The sequence below is a fragment of the Trichoderma reesei genome (genome assembly GCF_000167675.1).
Source record: "Trichoderma reesei QM6a unplaced genomic scaffold TRIREscaffold_9, whole genome shotgun sequence".
NCBI classification, from domain to species: domain Eukaryota; kingdom Fungi; phylum Ascomycota; class Sordariomycetes; order Hypocreales; family Hypocreaceae; genus Trichoderma; species Trichoderma reesei.
The window spans coordinates 1048713-1068333 of NW_006711156.1; the positions used below are offsets into that span (position 1 = coordinate 1048713).

At 49.2% G+C, this 19621-nt stretch overlaps 6 protein-coding genes across 6 annotated transcripts; 3 read left to right on the forward strand and 3 right to left on the reverse strand.

Moving 5' to 3' along the window:
* Positions 1-5678: 5678 nt before the first annotated feature.
* On the reverse strand, positions 5679-6817 carry TRIREDRAFT_61750 (uncharacterized protein; the record flags this gene model as incomplete). The annotated part of the gene is made up of 2 exons (XM_006965468.1): positions 5679-6073; positions 6145-6817. 2 exons carry the CDS (start codon positions 6815-6817, stop codon positions 5679-5681), a joined length of 1068 nt encoding a protein of 355 aa, XP_006965530.1.
* A 1792-nt stretch (positions 6818-8609) lies between these two features.
* On the forward strand, positions 8610-10571 carry TRIREDRAFT_107547 (uncharacterized protein; the record flags this gene model as incomplete). The annotated part of the gene is made up of 1 exon (XM_006965340.1): positions 8610-10571. The coding sequence occupies one exon, from the start codon at positions 8610-8612 to the stop codon at positions 10569-10571; it is 1962 nt and encodes a 653-aa protein (XP_006965402.1).
* An 891-nt stretch (positions 10572-11462) lies between these two features.
* On the forward strand, positions 11463-12825 carry TRIREDRAFT_121915 (Hypothetical protein). The gene is made up of 5 exons (XM_006965341.1): positions 11463-11527; positions 11664-11775; positions 12056-12193; positions 12295-12457; positions 12532-12825. Exons 1-5 carry the CDS (start codon positions 11513-11515, stop codon positions 12614-12616), a joined length of 513 nt encoding a protein of 170 aa, XP_006965403.1. The 5' UTR covers positions 11463-11512; the 3' UTR covers positions 12617-12825.
* A 254-nt stretch (positions 12826-13079) lies between these two features.
* TRIREDRAFT_107551 (uncharacterized protein) lies at positions 13080-14278 on the reverse strand (the record flags this gene model as incomplete). The annotated part of the gene is made up of 2 exons (XM_006965469.1): positions 13080-14078; positions 14189-14278. The coding sequence occupies 2 exons, from the start codon at positions 14276-14278 to the stop codon at positions 13080-13082; spliced, it is 1089 nt and encodes a 362-aa protein (XP_006965531.1).
* A 696-nt stretch (positions 14279-14974) lies between these two features.
* TRIREDRAFT_107552 (uncharacterized protein) lies at positions 14975-16246 on the forward strand (the record flags this gene model as incomplete). The annotated part of the gene is made up of 3 exons (XM_006965342.1): positions 14975-15034; positions 15116-15901; positions 16001-16246. 3 exons carry the CDS (start codon positions 14975-14977, stop codon positions 16244-16246), a joined length of 1092 nt encoding a protein of 363 aa, XP_006965404.1.
* A 214-nt stretch (positions 16247-16460) lies between these two features.
* On the reverse strand, positions 16461-19037 carry TRIREDRAFT_78095 (uncharacterized protein; the record flags this gene model as incomplete). The annotated part of the gene is made up of 1 exon (XM_006965470.1): positions 16461-19037. One exon carries the CDS (start codon positions 19035-19037, stop codon positions 16461-16463), a length of 2577 nt encoding a protein of 858 aa, XP_006965532.1.
* Between the last annotated feature and the right edge of the window lie 584 nt (positions 19038-19621).

Here is a 19621-nt window from a genome sequence, read left to right on the forward strand (position 1 = left end):
ATGGATCTGAATGGATGGCTGAAAGAACGCCAAGCGTCTAGCCGGGGACCGGCGTCGCAAGGATTTCATGCTGAGCGACGGTGAGGTAGTCTTGAATCTCGTACATGGTACTCGCTGCGATCATTGAAGAAGATGATCAGGTGCAACGGCATGTAAGCGTTGTGCTTCCCATGGAGGAGGAAGTGCTGTTGTGATCGGTAGCTGGCGAGTCACCTTGATGCCTCTCTTGTGTTCCGAGCACGGTTCCCGACCGCCTGCTGCTTTCGTCGGAATTTGCCTATCGATTACATGTCCTGAGGCACTACGTACTCATGCATGTCTCAGGTACAGCACTCGTACGGGTACCAACACCTTATACCTAGGTACTTAGGTACCTAGATGCCCCGGTAACCACTGCACCCAAGGCACCGGCAGATTGCATCTGATTGCCCAGGTGTCCAAACTGCAATCTACCAAACATGTACGACATGCGAGATGCCGAGCTTCAGGTCGCTCTTGGTCTGGCTGATGCGGATTCAATCTTTTTGCAATGTCGTTGTGAGTATCACCTTGGACGTACTCGTACCTTCGTACCAAGGACTGAAGCCGATGCATCCAGTGAAGCGTCACCTATTCGAGCTGATCTGTAATGACTTGACAATTAGAAGCCCTGCCGTTTATGCCTTGACCTGTCTCGCCTTGCCCTGACCTCCGTCTTGTCTCAGCCTCTTTATGCACAAGATGCCAGGCCTAGGAAACAAGTCCATCTACTCATACTAGTTAATACTCGGCGGGTTAACTAATGGCCCGGCCACAAGGCCCCTGCCTCTCCTTACTAAAGAGGCAGGGACCTAACCTATATCTTTTATTAATGCGTATCCTTTTATTATAGCATAACTGCTATACTATAATGCCTAAGTAAAAGGAAAATAAAAAAAGAATTAATAGCTATATAAAACTGCATTTAAGGTTTTTTTTAATATAAAGATTAATATATTAAGTATTATTATAATAGTATAATTTATATTTAAAAATACTAGGAAGAATATACTTATATTTATAGTATATTAATTTAGCATTTTATAATAATAATAAAAGGCTTATTTTTTAATAATAAGTTATATGCCTTTAATACCTTTAACTTTTTTAAATCCTAATTAATTTCTTAATTTATTTTTTTATTAAGCTTAAGGCTAAGACCTTTTATATAAAAAAACCTAGGAATATTAAAATAATAATTAAATAAAGTCTTTATATAGCTAGAAGTTATAATAATTTTAATATTATTATTATTATTATTATTATTATTATTTTTTTTAATATTACTGCTAGCAGCGCTATTAAATAATAATATTATAATATAGCTAGCCTTAAGGCTTTAATTAATTTTATTATTTTTTAAGTTAGCTTTTTTATTAATCTTAGGCTTTTTTTTAACCTTTTTAAGCTAGGTTATAAGTTTAAGGATTTTTAAAAAATTAGGCTATAGTATTATTCTTAAAAGAAAGAAATAATAATTATTATTAACCTTATTTTATTCTTATATAAGTTACTATAATATCTCTCTCTTTTTTAAAGTCTTTTAACTTTAAAAATATACTTAAAATGCCTTTTTTTAATATTTTTATTTATTAATAGCAGCCTAGCTATAAAAGTAAGGCTTTAATAAGGCTTTAGCTATATTTAAGGTATATTATTATTATAGCTAATATTAATACTTATAAGCTTATGCTTAAGCTTCTTTTTTTACTTTCTGTTATTATTAAGCAGCTATTTTATTATAAAGCTAGGTAATAGTATAAGCGCTATTAGTAATACCTTAAATCTAGCAGTAAGTCTTTATTTAATGCGCTTTATATTAAATTTAATAATCTTAAAGTTATTATATCTTCTTATTTTAATAATTTAAGACTATTATATAGTTTATATAAGTAATAGCATTTTAAATAATATTTTAAGTTAGGCTGCTTAAGATTTTAAGCTTTTTTTATATATTTTATGCTAATTTCTTAATTAACTATAGTAAGATTATATTTTAAGTAAGGAGGCTAAGTAAAAGTAGCTTTAGCTATTACTTTTAGCTATAGTAAAGTAGTAATAGTACTAAATTAAGGTTAAAAGGCTAAAGGCTAGCTTTTTTAAATTTAATATAAATATAATAAGCTTTAAAAGCAGCTTTATATATTTTATTCTATTAATAAAGGAAGTTATATTTTATAATACTTATACTATTAAAAATTATAAACTTTTATAAAGACTTTTACTACTACTACTTAAAATACTAATAAATACTAATATTAAGAGGTTAAAGAAAATAACTTATATATAAAAAAAGCTTAAAAGGCATAATATTAAAGAGATTATAATACTATATAAACTTAAGGTCTTTATAAGCAGTAAATCTATTTATTAATAAAAGCTAGTAAATAGTTTTTATCTTTCTTTTAATATAACCTTATTAATAATATTTAGTTTTGCCTTAAATTAATTAAGTTATTTTTAATAAGTAGCTAAATTAACTTTTAATTATATAGCTTTTAAAGCTTAAGCTAAGGGTAAAGGAGTTATAATTAAAATACTATAGCTATTATAAAGCTTATTAAGTATTATTAAATTTAGTTACTATTTATATAATAACTATATTTTTATTAATTAAGGCTATTATATAGTTTTTAAAAATAACTTTTATAAAAAGAATAAAAAAGAAAGGGATAGCTTTATTAATAGTATTAATAATATTAATAAAAGTTAAAGACTTTTTATTTCTTAGCTAAAAAATAATTAAATATATATTACCTTTTTTTTATATTAATATAAGTTTTAGTAAGCCCTTTATTTATTTAAGCTATAAAGGAGTCTTATTAAAGTTTTAGAAGTTATAAGCTAAGATATTAAAAGCAGTAATTATAGCTTTTAACTTTTTAAACTATAACTTTAGCTTACTAATATTAAGCTTTATTTTAGCCTATTATATTTCTTTAATCTTTACCTTTTAAAAGTATAATTTAAAATGCCTATTTTTAAATTTATAAATTTAATACTTACTAAAATTAAGGACTAGTTTAAATAATTAATAGTAATAAAGAAAGTTAGCTTAGTTAATAAAATAAGCCTTTATAAAGGTAAAAGAGCTGCCTTTTACCTTTTAGGTATATATTATAATAGCTTTTTCCTCTTTTTTAGTTAAAGCTATAGGTATACTACTAGTCCTGCTTTTAAGTAAGGCTAGGCTAGCCTGCAGGAATTATATATATTTCTTAATAAGATTTTTATTAATATAAAATTATAATATAGTTTTATAAATTATTAAGGGATATGCAGGATGTAAATTTATATATATTTAATAAGTTAGCGTTTTATTATTAATATAAGACTGCGCTACTATAGCTATATATATTAAGCTATTTTTTTTAAATTTAAATATATTAAAATAAAGAAGTTAATTAAGATTTTATAAAAATTTAAAAGTAATTAAGTGTAATCTAATTAAGTTATAGTGTTATAAAGTTAAAAAAGAAGGATATGCATTAATAAAAGATATAGGTTAGGTCCCCGCCTCTCTAGTAGGGAGAGGCGGGGGCCTTGTGGCTGGGCCATTAGTTAACCCGCCGAGTAAGTCAAGCCTGTACAACGAGGACGCGCCTCTCCGTGGGGTCCGAGACCCCTGTTTCCAGCTCGACTTTCGGTATCTACGCAGACATCGAGGATCGGGCTTTGAGCTGCCTTGTGTCCTGTCCACGTGGACATTTGACCACAGAGTACAATATGCATCCTCATACCTATGACTTCCAAGAATAATTGGCTTTCCACTGTCATTGTGAACGCTGAAGCTGATGAGCAGCGGAACCACAAGAGCAGTCAATAAGTACAAATACGCTAATGTGCCGATGCGCTTAGGCTAGAGCATCGTCAGACGGAGTGGAAGCGGAACTACTGGAGACCAGCCCATCCACGTATCTGAAATCCGCCGCCGTCCCAACTACAGGACCAAACACAACGCGAGATTTGGTGTGACGTAGCTTCGTGCTTCTTCCATGCACCCTTGACTCCGTATTTGCGCGGAGAAACGCTGATCGGTATGCTTGTTGTACCGAGTTGTATGGGCCGACGACCATGGACAGCTTGTCCGTAGAACTCTCGTCGTAATACGTGGTGCAACCGTTTCCACCTACGATGACGCCCACATGACTGCCCTGTACAATCCTTGATAGTAGCGCTGTGGTCCAACGGCTACTCGCATCAGGAGGTCCAGATCCTCGTGCTAGCCTGCCGGCAAGAGAAAACTAGTAATAAGAGGCAAAAGAGGGGAGCCAGCGTCTGATAATACATTAAAAAAACATTCCGCGTCCCCATGTTCCAATCTCGGGCTGTTGTACTGACAAGGTGGGATGAGCCAACATCTTAGCACCTCTCTTATGGACTGCAATTGCAAGTCTTTATACGTACCTAGCCAAGTCGAGAGAGGGATAACCTGGTTGAAAGAGCCAACGGGCGCCAGGATGCTTTTACCAGCCTCTGCGCCCGCACGACCTTGAACCTTATAGATGGGCTCCCCTGTCCATGCTTCTTGGGAATCCGCAGCCAAAGAGCTCTGGGTGGGTCGCCCTCAAGTTCGAGGTTGGCGCACTCTGGAGACGATGTTGTGCATGCGGCAGCGTAGTCGACATCTGGAACAAAATAGGCCAATGGTGGATTGATCCAAAAAAAAACTTTTTGCGATAGGGAGTCTCAAGGACTTTGGGACGAGTTAAGTAAGGCCCAGCAGTACTATCTAAAGCTGGAAATGTTCCTTGCTCTGTAACAGATTGCGGGTGTTAGTCGTATAGAGATGTCAGTTATTTGGTGATGCTAATCAAGAGTCAATCTTGCAACTGGGGGTTCCTTGGAATACGACTTTGATCAGGAAAAATGTCCAGCTAATGAAGTCAGGCCCTATTGCGGATGAAATCATCTTGCGAGAAGCGTCTTTGTGTCTTTCTTGGAGTCGAAACACAAATAGATTATTACCTGATTTAGACTGACTAAATTCAGGGTAGGTATCTAGAGCCAAGGTGCCGAAACGAATTCTGATAAGATAGGATGATCTTCCTCGGCATGTTCCAAGGTCCTCATATTCCTGCAACACCGGTCATCAAAAGTGAACTGTATCCTGTCATGCAGTCCATCACACCTACAGTGTTATACGTCAGTTGGATTGCAGGTAGTATAGACAGCAGCGGTGACCTGGACCAAGTTTGCGCCAAGATAGGTAATGTATTCCCAGTGAATTGCAGCATGAACCGCCTCTTTCTTCCCGAGCATCTCCTATGCCATTCCAGAATCATTCAAGAAAACCATGCAAACACCCCTGAAGAGAATATTATCATTATGTACAGATTTAGAGTAGCCCTTTCCTTCTTTTACCCTCAGCGGGCCTATGAGGTGAGATGTAGTCCATTAGGTTATTAGAGTATCGAGTTTGGCAGTGCCGATTCTGCTGCCGTCATCCAATATGCGTTTCGTCGTGTTTATCCATCATAATTGCGATGGAGAATGTAATTATCGATCCTCCCACGGAAGAGTGTTTTCGTGTTTATGTGTGAGGGTGGGAGGACAGTGTATGTGAGAGATAATAAGGAGAGAGTGTGAGATTGTGCGTTTCTGCAGAGTATCCGCGCACGCCTTGACCAAGATTAACCGATGGTCATCTTAGAGCCCGTTCACTGAGCCTTTTCGGCTTGCTTCTGTTGGCCCAGACGGTTGGTGCGGTTTCCGTTGTACTTTGTACCCAACAGCTGATCCCAGAAGGTGAAGAAGGGCTGTGAGAAGTTGGCCTTGATCCCCCAGTTCTGGTGGTGAATGTCGTGGTACGCGGCATTGTTGCTCGTGATGAGCTGGAGAGGATCCCAGGGGAAGGCATATCCGCAGTGGTCGTCAATGGTCTTGATCGTCGAGAAGGCGAAGAAGCATGTGCCCTGTAGCAGAGTCATGCCCGTGACCTTGAATCCGATGCCGGCGCCAAGGGTATCGAGGAGGAAGCCCTCCAGCGGGTGGTTGTAAAGGGCACCGTAGGCGTAAGGGACGTAGAGACGATGGTGTCGAGAGTGGAAAGTTGCTGCAGGAAGAACATGGTCAACAGATTGTTCTTTTTTTCCGCAAACGGAGTTTCATTTTGGTAAAACTTACTGTACAGCCAGCGGTTGACGTGCATCAGTCGGTGAAGAAAGTACTGCCAGGTATCGAGGATGAAGACGGCAACAAAGTATTGCACAGCGGGGATGAAGACGTAGTATATGGCCTTTGCAAGGGTCAATTCCCACGCAGTAAAGGTCGGAGCAGCGGCGGCGGCCGAGTCGGTAGAGGTGACGGGATAGTAGCCACCGGCCAGGACGCCGGCGAGCAGAGGATGGGACGACGACATGCTCTTGGAGATGGCGGTGGCGTTGAGCCCGACCAGGCCAAGCAGGCCAGGCAAGGCGCGCTGGGCAAGGCGGATGCGGGTGGCCCAGACGGCAATGTCGTAGTCCGTCTTGCCAATCATCTCCTGGGGCTCGGTTATCGCCAGCGCATATCCGGTGATGACCTGGATGATTTGCTGGATAATGACATCGCGCGCGACTTCGTATCGAGTGGCATGGTTACGCTTGGTGATCTCTTCCGGGGTATGGAGGCGGTACTGGGGAAAGAGGTCGAGCGTGTCAATGGCGTGGAAGAAGAGCGAAGCGACCCAGTAGACGACGACGGGCAGGACCAGTGACAGCCAGAGGTCAGAGATGAAGGGCAGCAGGTCGGGCTTCGGCTCGAGCGTGTAGGTCGGCAGGGGCGGGAGCGACGAGTCGTAGAGGCTGTGGTTCGCCATGCTGGAAGCCTCGGCGGAGAGGTTTTCCATGGCTGCGGCTGGTGACGATGGTCGTTGACTTGTCGACCATGCAGATGAGAAGAAGAAGGTTGTAGCTGAGAGAAGCAAGTATTATTGAGTTGAGAGCAGGCGGAGCTGTCGGAGCAAACGGCAAACTAATCTCGGCGTTGTTCGGATGGCGCGTATCATAAATTGAATAATTCGGACAGGGGGGGGGCAAATCGCTTGGGTGGGATGACGGCGGATCGCGACTGGGCAATCGACGACAACAATTAAGAGAGGCGAGAGAAGCGTGAACGGCGGGAAGAGACAATAATAAGGTGCCTTTCGAGTACTGTAAGAAAAAGGAAAGACGGAGGACGCGGTTCCCGTTATTAAAGGCGCGGATATGGAGCAGAATAAAAAGAGGAAAAGGAGCGTAAGATGACGATGGCACAAGCAGAGGATTAAGCCTTGGGAAGCTCACGACCTCTCATTGAGATGAGCTTCGAGGGCGGTGGGGGGAAAAGAAAAAACAGAGCCGGAGACCAGTGGCGAATTGTTAGTGGAATAGGTGCGAGCGACATACAAATGTCTATCGCGGACGGAGTCTCGGGCTCGGATAATTCCCATGGGAGCCAACCCAAAGAGTCTAGCGCGAAGAATTTCCCCTGGAGCCAAAAATTGGCTTGGGCGTGTATTGTCGCGTGTTGGATCAGACCACTTAACACGAGTTGGGAGACTACATCTGTACCTACCTACTGCTTGACTAAGTACCTACCTTACCTTACATTGTACGGATCTGCTGGATGATTTTTATGGTGATGTAGCGTTCTACGAGTAACGTATGTGCAGAAAACCAACATGGCGAGCTGCTTAGGTAATTGCTCGGAAGGCTGTGATGGAGTCGACCTTGTGGTGACGTAGATATACATTTGCAGTATATATTTCTCGGGGTACGATGGTGTACTGGGCACTTCGCGAGAGACTCACACAAAACCCCCCGACGTAGAGTCTTAGTACCGTATCGTCATTCCAGCAAGACGTCTGCGCAAGGAATCTGGTTGTAACAGTAATATAGTGTAGAAAATTCGAAGTATCAATTGAGCTACTTCCATGACTGTCCTTGGGCTTTGTTTGTTGCGACTGATCTCTGATACCGTTTGACTTCCATACAAACTCTGACAAGATGAGCAACAGAATAATCTCACTTCACAGCGAGACCAGAGACGACGGTATAATAGAAAGCAAAGACAGAATCAACTCATATGATATGACCAGAAGAAGCAGCAATCATGGCAGCACAGATGGCTAGGTAGTTGCAACAAGCAGCATACAGCGACACCAGAAGCAATCCCACAGATATATTGAAACTTGGTCTGCCAGAATATCCAGTTTGGTGCAAGGGATCTCGTTGTCTTTGCCGCGTTCTTGTTGGTGCAGCATGGCCAAATCACTGAAAGAAAGAAGAAAAAGAGCGTGCAGTGGTTCGTGCTGCTGGCAGAATCTCACCGACAGCTGGCAGACAGTCGCGAAATGCAGCCAACAGCTGCCAGCTTCCCTACCGCCTTCAAGACAGCAGAATTTCGTTCCTTCCCTTGAAACTTTTCGTTTCCGAAAATTCTCTTCTTCTTCTTCACCTCTTTTGCATCACCCGAGATCCCCCCTCTCCTCCTCCTCCTCATCCTCTTCATCCTCCTCCTCGTCCTCCTCTCTTCCACCATGTAAGTCTGTTCGTGAACACGTCAATCCTCCTTGGCATAACTAATTCTCCCATTCTTCAGAGCAAGTCTGACGGCTCTTTCTGCTCATAATGGAGGCAGCTCCAGAGCCTCAACTTCTTCCCGTCGTCAAGCCGCTGCACAGAAAGGTTGGGTACTATGTGATCAACATCCTTCGCAAGCGTCTTCGCACTCTTCGCAGCAACGACATAACGCCTCAGATAGAGGTAGACTTCTACGACTCGCTCATCCGCGGCATCTTTCGCTTTGTTGGAGCAGACCCAGACCTGTATCCGCAATGCTTCAAGGCTTGCACAAAACTATGCTGGGACACAGAAGCCCTCAACGCCAGCAACTGGCTTGAATGGAGCGGCTATTTCCAGATGGCATGGTCCATGTATAGATCTCAGATTCTCACTGAGAGAACCAACCTGCTGCATTGCCCCCCGGCGCCAATACTCGTGGTGGTCATTGCGATGCGGCAGGTCATCCTGTATGGCAAGCTCACACCGACTGACCAGAAGGTCGAGTTTTTGAGAAAGTTTGACTGCAACCGAAAGGCTGTTACCGCCATCCACTTCTTCAGAGAGAACTCTGATGAGGACGCCCTCACCTTGAATCAACCATGGAACACCTCCCTGGATGTCGACCACCAGCCACGGCCAAACAGCGAGATTGAACAGGCAGCCCAACCAGACAGCACACCTCCATACTCCATGGCTGTTGTCAACCGTCGACGGGGAAACAGTTCGGCCGCTCCTCGCTCAAACGATTCTCGACAATCAGCTGTGCAGTCTCCCCAAGAGACATCACCAGCGGCTGTACCTGCTTCTCTTCCAGTGCGGACCTCAACTCCGCGGCCCGTTGCAACGCCATCGCGCCGTCCATTCAAAGCAAGGTCGGCTTTCATTCTGTCACCAGACTCACCGGTGATATCGTCTTCCGTTCGAGCGCGTTCGTCACCGAGCCTGTTTGTCACCCCACTGCCGTTTCGACTAGCAGCAACGCCTGCGGCAGTGACGCCTGCGGCAAGACGTGTGCGCTCTCCTCCTCCTCCGCCCACACCTGTGCCAGTACCCATGTTTCCCTCTCCCCTTGTTCCCACACCGGTTTCAGTGCAGCCAAGATCAGCTTCACCGAGGGAGATCACCAAGCGAGTCACCCGAGCGGAAGTCATGGTGCACGTGCGGCCTCTCGTCAACCGACTTAAACGCGAGGGCTGGAACGGCAACATTCAAACGGACATTATGGAGGTACTTACCGACAAGAACGTCAGGGTGCTGCCGTACTTTGCAAAGCAGACACTGCGTATCTGGGCGGAGGCATCACGCAAACACGCAGTCGTCGGCTGGCTTGAGCAGGCCGTTGATGACGTTGATGTCTTTGAATGGGTAGAGACAGATCCTGAGTCTGAGCCCGAGCCGGAACCCCAGTCTGAGCCGGAACCGGAGGAAGAGGCAGAGGCAGAGGAAGAAGAAGAGGCGGAGGCTGAGCCTGAGCCTGAAGCCATTTCACAGACTGCAGGAAGCGCACCGTCCACCCTCGACGTCTTTCATGACCTGGAAACCGGCATTGCAAGCATTTCGGACACCAGAGCTCGAGAGCAACTCCTCACCAATCTCCGATCTCTAAAAGCCAACCTCTATACGAGTGACTTGGCGAAAAGGGAGGAGATGGATCGTCGAATTGACCAACACGATCAGATCATCAAAATGCTGCAGGCCCAGATGTCGGGCACTCAGAAGACAGCTGCAGGTGCTGTGGTCAAATCAGCTGTGGGGGAGTCTGTGGCTGAGAAAGTCGTCATTGTGATTGACTCAGACGGAGAGGCGCGGGAGGAGCGGCAGAGGAAGAAGAAGAAGAAGAACAAGAAGAAAAAGAAAGATTCTGGAGATATTAAGCGAGAGAGTGAGCGAGAGAAAGAGGGTGACAAGGAGAGGAAGAAGAGAAAGCGGAAGCCGAGAGTGGCAAAGGAAGAAGAGAGCGACGACGAAGTGGAAGACAGTGAAGAGGAGAGGAGAGCGAAGCGGGAAGCGAAGAAGAGCAAGAAATAAAAGAACGGTGAGCGCGTGCCGTGGCGGTCGATGCGTGGTGCACTCCTGGATGGAGAGTAATGGAGAGGGCATCGTTTGATTGAGATGGGGTGCGTGTAGGAGTACTTTATGCGGCCTGGTGGTTTCTTTTCCGGCCTCTTTCGGGTTCCAGGTTCGGTCTGGGATATTGGAGGGATTTGTGGTTTCGGTTTCCTTGATGGCAACGGCGCGCGCTGCAGAGTTTGCCCGTGTTTTATTTTCGCCTTAATTGTTCCCTTTGTCTTTTCGTGGACGCTTGATAATTGCCTTGAGGAATGGATGGACAGATGGATGGTAATCGTTAGGTAGAGAGAATTGACAAGTTTCGCAATCTGATTCTGATTTACAGTGTAGGAGTTGAACTGTTGTTCCGTGATTGCGCCCTCCGCGACTCCTCCGTCTTCTGACGCTAATAACTTGAGCCATCTTGTATTGACTTGATACCAACATTATGAGATTGAAGACACTGGCGACATCATAGAGTAGGTAGTAGGTCCATAAGGTACGAAGTGCATATGAAGTTCGATGCTTCCTGCCTTTTGCGGGACACCCGTGTGGGCATCAGCTGCTCTGCTTGGACAAAACAAGCTCGAAGCCCCACTTGGGCAATGAACCAATCGAGGAAGAGAAAAAGACATCGATCGAGAACCAAGAAAAGAAGGGAAAAAAAAAAAAAAAGGAAAGAAAAAAAGAAAAAAAAGAGGCAAAGGGAAAAAAAAACCGACAACCAGCCAATCACACCTCTTGCCGCCCACTTTAATCCGCTCCCCCATCGCCAAACCGCTTCCATCCTCTTTTTCTCTTCCTCCATACAAATCCCCCCTCCATCCACTCTTCTGTCCTTCTTCCCATCTTCCATTCCTCTCTGCTTATACCGAGTTCTTCTTTTTTTTCTTTCTTCGTGTACATTCACAGCCGCAACCATGATTATTTACAAGGTTCGTTTTCACTATCCCCTCCTCTTTTGTCTTCTCTTACAGTTTGCTTGCTGTGTCTCTCTTTACCCCGCCATTGGGAGGAAAGAAAAAAAAAAAAAATCAAGAACCATGTCTCTAACCCCGCAAATGTCAACAGGACATCATCACCGACGACGAGATCATCTCGGACTCGTATGACCTCAAGGAGGTCGACGGCATCGTCTACGAGGCCGACTGCGCCATGATTACCGAGGGCGCCGTCCACGTCGGTGCGTACAGCCAAATCCCCAGAACCCAAGCCACAAGACACAATCTCGTTTCGCTAGAGCTTCGTCTTTGTCTATGGCGCTTTCTCGCCCTCTGCTTCTGTTCTTTATGCGCATATGGATGAGAAAAATCAACAAGACAGAGAAATGCAATCCAGACAACAAGAGAGAAGCTGCGCAAAGGCATAAAAGACAAAGGCGGAAGCGAAAGCGGAACAATCCCTACATCTCCACGACTCGTCTTGACTTCCACAACACCGTCAACTAACTTGCACAATTACAGACACCGGTGCCAATGCTTCCGCCGAGGAGGCCGAGGAGGGTGTTGAGGATACCGAGGTCAAGGTCAACAACATCGTCCACTCTTTCCGTCTCCAGTCCACCAGCTTCGACAAGAAGGGCTACCTGTCCTACCTCAAGGGTTAGTCTTGTCTATTCTCTCTCACACACACCCCCTGGGTGCCCATCTAGTTTGTGTGTGTATAGACGCATCATCTGCTGACACTGCTGCGTTCTCTCCAGGCTACATGAAGGCTGTCAAGGCCGCCCTCCAGGAGAAGGGTGCTTCCCCCGAGACCATCACTGCCTTCGAGAAGGGTGCCCAGACCTACGTCAAGGAGAAGCTGCTGCCCAACTTCAAGGACTTTGAGTTCTACACTGGCGAGTCCATGAACCCCGATGGAATGTAAGTGAAAGAAAACGACAACCCTTTGTGTCAACGATTTGTGTGTCCAATAAACTGACTCGTTTCGTTTCCAGGATTGTCCTCCTCAACTACCGCGAGGATGGTGTCACCCCCTACGTCATTGTCTGGAAGCACGGTCTTACCGAGATGAAGGTCTAAGTGCCCGTCTTCTTTCAATTCAAACAAAGATGCGGGTCAGAGCAGGTTGGGGGAGAGGAAAAAAGAGACAAAGTTACGAGTCCAATCTTTTGCGTTTCACTCGGCGCATGACATATATACCTAAAACGCCTCATAGCTGGAGACACAAGCGGGAGATGATTTAACACGAAGGGACAACGAAATAATAAAAAAACAATCTGATTCATGACAAGCCGCTTTCTCAAGTTTTCTCCTCTATGCAAAGTGAAACGCCATGACGCCATTGCGTTACAAGCAAGTTGACAACGGACTATCCTTTCCATGCTATTCTTCCCCAACTCCAGATGAGAGACGTGCAGATTTGTCGTGCTATATACGAAACGTGAAAACGCACATCAAAGATGAAATGAGATGACAATTGCTTCACTTGCTACAAGTACAATCCTGGATTTTCCCCTTTTTGTTGGACTGGAGGCAGCTATGATCAAAACGACGGACGTGTCGACAGGGGAATGGGTGGTGGCGCAGGCCCCTCGCCCGGAGCAGCAGCAGCAGGACTACCCGACAGAGTGGGCTTCTTCTTTGGCGGAGGAGGCGGAGGCTTCTTCTTCCCTGCCAGACCCGGCGACCCGGAAGGCGACGGTGGAGCTGCTGCCTTGATGGCAGCTTGCTTCTGCGCCCATGTGGTAGCAGGCGGAGTGGCAGCGGCGGCGGCGGCGGTAGCAGCAGCAGCAGCAGCAGGCTCGCTGGGCACGGCGGCCGAAGTTCCCAGCCTGGCGAAGCGATTCTGCAGCTCGTTGAGCTGGGACGGCGGCGTAGCGTTGGGCCGGGGCGGCTTCGGAGGGGCAGCCTCATCCGCAGCGCCGGCGTGGCTGGGGGACGACGACCCGATGCCAAAGGCGGGCACGGAAATGCCGGCAGCGCCGAGCCTCTGGACGGCGCCCTGGTTCAGGTTGTTGGAGCTGACGCCGAGCGTCGACAGCGGGCTGGCCGTTCGATCCGGCGTTCCGGAACCAGATCGCGGAGGCAGTCTCGGGGGGAGCCTCGGTGCCTTGGCGTCGCTGGGACTTGCGCCGACAACGGAATCGTACGAGGGCGGACTTCGGCTGCCCGCAGCGTCTCTGTCTCTCCGTATTGGCGGTGGCGGGAGATGCTGCGTAGACAATCCCGTCGTGTCCACCCGATAGGACCTGGACGACGATGCTGGCTGGGCTTCGTGCTCGCTTTCGTAGGCCTGCAGCTGCGATTCGTCGGCAAATCTCGGCGGCGGCTCAACCTTTGGAGCGTGGGGATCTTGATACTTGGACGGTGCCATGATGACGGATCGTTTGGCTGTGGATGGAGGTGGCGGAGGAGCGAGGCCTGAGCCGGTGCGTTTAGGCGGAGGAGCAAAGGAGTTGGGATCGCGGAGGGAGCTCAACGGGGGGGCGACATGGGAGGGGCCGGATTCGTCCTTGTTGCCTCGTCCGGGGATGTGTTTTGTCTACTTGACAGGTTAGCTGGTGCTGCGAGATGTGTCGCTGCATCTTGTGTGATGCCAATGCGTGCGTAGGGCTAGATGTTGATTGCGAGGTGATGCGACTCGAGACGTACCACCTTGCCCTTTGCTCTGCCTTTGAAGTCCGAGGCCTTTTCGCCGGCCGAGGACAATTTGCCCTTGGCCATTTCGGCGTACTTGGACATGACGGGCGGCAAGGATCTGATGAGGCTAGAAGATGTAGAAGAATAGAGAATGAGAAGGAGAAAGTGAAGGATGTAGAAGTCTAGATATGTTTAATATACAGAATGTAGTGCCGGTCGGTAGCTGTGGGATGGATCCGGACAAGATCGGCGATGCCACCGCCTGGAGATGGGATTGATAAGAAGAGCTGAGGAAAGCGCAATGGAGTGGGAACCACTGGCAGGTGTCAAGGTACGTACCGCCGAGGTGGAAGCTTTACTGAGGTACCTTACTAACCTAAGGCCTATTAAGTCCGGTCCCATGTCACTGGCATCTGATGACGGGGGCCCCACTTGCGATCTAGGAAGGATGGCGATGCTTTGTTTGTGCATTCATTCACGATTCATTGATTAATCGAGCGGTTCATCAACACGAATTTTATTGCAATTCCTGCGCTGTGACTACGCTTCACTGATCGATGTGCCCTTTCCGACATATAAGAGTATAGTCCACATCAGCTGCGACGGGCCTCAAGCAGAGGGGAAGAATAAAAAAAAAAAAACAAGAACCTCGATCAGAGCGCGCCTTGTCGCGTCGCAGCCTCGTCGCCAATTGGCGGCCAAAGAGGTGTCAATCGCCAACTTGCTCCATCAGCCTCGTCACAAGAGGTGTTACCGTCCACCTCCACTAGCTCAGCGCCAGAACTCAGAAGCCTCGCCATGGCTTCTAGCAATTCCGACTATGAGCTCTTGACGGAGCACTTTAGCTACCCCCCCGTCGTGAGTTGCTCTCTCTTGACATCATCCGCTGTCTTGCCTCCTTTGCCTCCTCTGGTAATTCTGTGCTAAAGACGTCTCCAGTCCCTCCTCGACGACATCATCAACACCGTCAACGTCCTCGCCGACCGCGCCCTCGACTCCGTCGAACGACTCCTCCTCTCCATCCCCCCTCACAAACTCGGCTTCAAGAAACCCAAACAGCAGCAGTCAGACCAGACACAGACACAAACACAGACCCCCGAAGAGGCCGCCAAGCTCGAAATCGAAAACGGCACACACCAGCTCGAGACGCTGCTCAACGCCTCCATCGACAAGAACTTTGACATCTTTGAGCTCTACGTCATGCAGAACATCATCACCGTCCGGCCGCAAGACCAGCCGTACATGCGCCTCTCGCACTACCGCGGCCTCGAATTCCCCGACGACGGCGACGGCGCTCCCGGCCACCCCCAGCAGCAGGCCGACGACAGGCCGTCCCCCGAATCCATCACCGCCCTCCGCAGACGGCTCCAAGCGAGCCAGAAACTCAACGCCGTCCTAGAAGCCGAACACGCCCGCAACGAAGCCCTCCTGCGAAACCTGCGATCCCTCCTCGGCATCGCCTCCCCCTCCGAACACGCAGCCACCACAAAGACGGAAGAAGGAGAAGAAGGGCACGAAGCAGCAGCAGCAGCAGCAGTGCCCTCCTCGGCCTCAAATGGCGCGGCGTCAACGCTCAGCCCGTTCACCTTCTTGCGCGATAAGGGCGGGCTTGAAGAGAGCGGCGGCGAGCAGCCCATCACTACGACGACCGAGTTTGCGCTTTCGCAGCTGCAGGCGCTGCGCGCGCTGTCCGGATCGCTGAGGCAGCTGTTGCCCGAACTTGCCGTACCCGGCGGCGATGACTCTTCTCCTTCTTCCTCTACGGCGGGGGCGGCGGCTGCAGCGGATGGTGCAGGAGCACAGTCTTCGCTACCAGCGGCAGAGAGATGGAGACGAGAACGCGCAGAGTACGTTGAGTCGTCGACGAGGAAATACCTCGAGACGGTGGTGGGGCTGGAGCTTGGCCCCGAGGGCGAGGTCCGCGATGGCGAGTGGCAGGGCGAAGGGCGAGGACTGAGTAAAGGCGAGGTGGAAGGGCTGGAGAAGGTGGCGGCCATGCTGGGAGGAGGAGAGGGGGGAAGGGGAGGAAAAGATGCTGAAGCGGGGGGAGAGTCCATGGATACGACGTAGTTCAACATCAGGGCAACAAGAAGAAGATAATAATAAGCAGCCATGATATGAACAGATCCATGGAAGCAATCAGTATTCAAACGGTGACGGGATATGTATGTGTGTATGCGATTATCGCTTCTTATTGGCATGGCTTTCTAACGTCGACGAGCTCCAAATCTAACGTCGACGAGCTGCAAAACTACGAAACCATTGTATATCCAAGTTCAGGCAACTATCCTCGCAGGCTTGCACGCAAAACGTCCGGCAGCTCCCTCCCCTCGAGCAGCCCCCTCTCGTCGGCCAGGAACCAGAAGCGGTGCCTCCAGTACCGCTCATCCTTGGAGTCACCGTCCCAGTCGCCGTCGCCTGCCTTGTAGTCCAGCACCACGTCAACGACATGCCGCGCCTCCTCGCGCTTGTCGCCCGCCAGCAGCGCCCGCAGCAGATCCGCCAGGCACGCCAGCGAAGTCACGGGCCGCCCGGCCTTCTGCAAGTCGTGGAAGATGGCCATTGCGCGGTCCGTGTTGCCCGTGACGGCGTTGGCGCTCATGACGCGCTCCCAGAGCGTTTGGTCTCCGTCGCTGACGCGGGAGAAGCCGTGCTCGGCAAGCAGGGTGTCAATGGCCTTCATGTCGGGAGGATCGCGGCTCACAGCCCGCTCGATCAGGATGGTGACCATGTGGGGGGTCACCTTGAAGCCGTCGTCGCGCATGTGGGAGAAGACGGCCGCTATGGCCTCGTCGGTGCCGTTGGCCAGCGACGACACGGCGTAGAGCATCTTGCCGTACGTCTCCTGGTTGGGCCGCAGCCCGGCGCGCTGGATGTCCTGGAAGACGGAGTGGACGGCTTCGACCTGGTCGGCTGCCGAGGCCGCGCCCATCCTGCCAATGACCTCTTCCAGGATGATGGTGAACGTGGCCGAGTCCGGGTCGATGCCGTTCTGGGACATGACCTTGAGCAGCGTCTGCACATCGTCGGGAGAATCGTCCCGGAAGCTCTGGCGGATCAGCACGTTGTACGTCCGCACGTTGGGCTCAATCTGCTCGCGACTCGCCCACTTGAGTACTTCAAAGGCGGCCTTGCGGTCGACGGCGATGAGGCCCTTGAAGGCGGCGTTGACCGACTCGATGGTGGGCTGCACGGCCGTGTGCGGGGCGTTCCTCTGCACTGCCTGCTTCCACAGGGCGAGCATCTCTGCGAGCGCCTCGATTCCGGCTTGGGGCTTGCCAGCCTCGATCAAGCTGGAGATGCGCTCCGTCCAGATGTGGGAGTCGAGCTTCTGACCAGAGCCCGCCAACTTCTGCCAGAGGGCTTCGATACGGTCCGTCTCCTTGCACAACTTCCAGCCGTGCATCATGCCCGTGTACGTCTTTAGAGTCGGGTGTATCTGCAACTGCTGCATGAAGTCGAATGTCTCCTGCAGATGCCTGTGGCGGCGGCAGGCGCACCAAACGAAGACCCAAAAGTCCAAGAACTCGGCATTTCTGCGCAGCTGATTAGCAAGATGCGGCTTGTTTTCCAACAACCTCTTGAACTCAAGCCAGATGGAGGACATGGAGGCAAGATCGCGGGCCATGTATGCCGATCGAAGCTGACTGTGCAGAGCCACGAGCTCGGAGCCTGAACGCCAGGGAGGGTTTTCCTTGTGTAGCATCTCAATGGCTTGTGGCCACTGCTGCAGCACATAGGATTTGATGTTGGAGGCTTTTGCCGCAGGGAACCGAGCATGGCCGTCAAACATCTTTGAGATATAGGTCTCGGTGACAGCGTCTCTGTTGCCGCCGAGGGCCACGACCACCAGCTTCAATAACGGTGCCATGCTGGTGTACGTGTTGGTTCTGATGAATCGTGGATCTGAGAGAACAGCAATGGTAGTCAAGAGTCCTGGTATGATGTAGCGAGCGTCGACTGGCTCAAATTGCAGGAAGAGAGCAGCAAAAGCCCTAGTCGTGGAGTCAAGGGGAGGGTTTGTCGCTTTGCTCTCGGCAATGTCTTGCCGAACATCTCGTGCCAAGGGAAAGGAAAACTTGAGCGGTGCATTCTGTTGGCTGGGGCGGTGAAGCTGTGAAATGTGCTTCCACAGGCCGATGAGTTCATCCATAAGGGCGGTGCGATCTGCCGAGTCTCGCTTTTCAAATAGGAGTGCGTGGCAAACGTTGAGGACGAGCTTGTTCCGAAAGTCGAGATCAGGTTTTCCCAAACCACTGTAAAGCCGGGACATCTCAATGCCGTAGCCAGTGATTCCATGCTCGATGATCTCGTCGCACGACTTCTCGAGGAATTGAGTCGAGATCAAGTGTAGATGCTTGGGCATCCCGCTGTGAAACTGCTCGAGGTGCGGCCAGATATCCTGGCGAAAGATTTGGAGCTTTTTGACGACATTGACCGCTCTGGCAGATAGATCCTTGATCTTTGCCGCAATCTCGAATTCGCCGAGGGGAGAGAGCGACTGCGATGAGGCTGCCTTGGCTTGCGGACTGACGACATCGTTGAAGAGGGCGATGGCGGAGTCTTCCGAGGACCGTAGCGGCTTGTTCCTCGAGAAGCTGGACGGCCGGTAGATGCCCCTTCGAGGACCCTTTTCATGCTTGGAAGATGCCCAGGTATTGCTGTGAGGCTGTCGCTTTGCCGCATCCGAGGCCCTCGGGTGAGTGTCCGGGGTTATGTTTGGCGTGGCAGTTGGAGACGCATTGGCAGGTGTATTTGCATCACTCAGTGACGCAAACAGCGCCGCACCGCCGAGGGAGCGAGCCTGGACTGCGCGAATCTGCGAGGCACATCTTGAGCAGATGGTCCTTGGTGCGTGCATGGCGCAGAGCTCAATGGCTCAGAGGGCTCTTGGCTGAGGAGGTTGATGGGCAAGTTTGAGAGCGGCGATGCAGAATTGTCGCTGAAAGGTTGGAGACTGAGTGTTGTGGCGCAATGGCTTCGATGGGGTGTGGCTTGAGCGGTGAGCAGCCAATTATACGGCGTTATCCCGGCGGTTGATGTGGCGCATGCTGTGTCGCGATTGGTAGGTAAGTACCTAGGTACCTACTTGATCACCTCAGGTGGCCTCGTGCAGCATTGACCAGTAACGTAGGTAATAAGCCGGGATGCATAGGTAGGTACGTTATGAGATAGTACTTCAAGGTATGGGCACATTATCGGCTGAGGGTCCTCTGTACCTATATCCGGTTTTCCTGAAACAAACCACAGTTGCCAGTCGAAACTAGAAGCAGATGCGCCCAACAGCACCGACAAGACATTCCACTCACTCCGAGATGCTGACAATTGGGGCACGGCACGTCCGAGTCCGTCCGTCCCGAGGCACGGAGAAACCTGGACGTGCCATTTGCCGAAAATGACAACCTGGGCCGGCACTAAGCAGCTCCGGGACCTGGCCCTGATGAT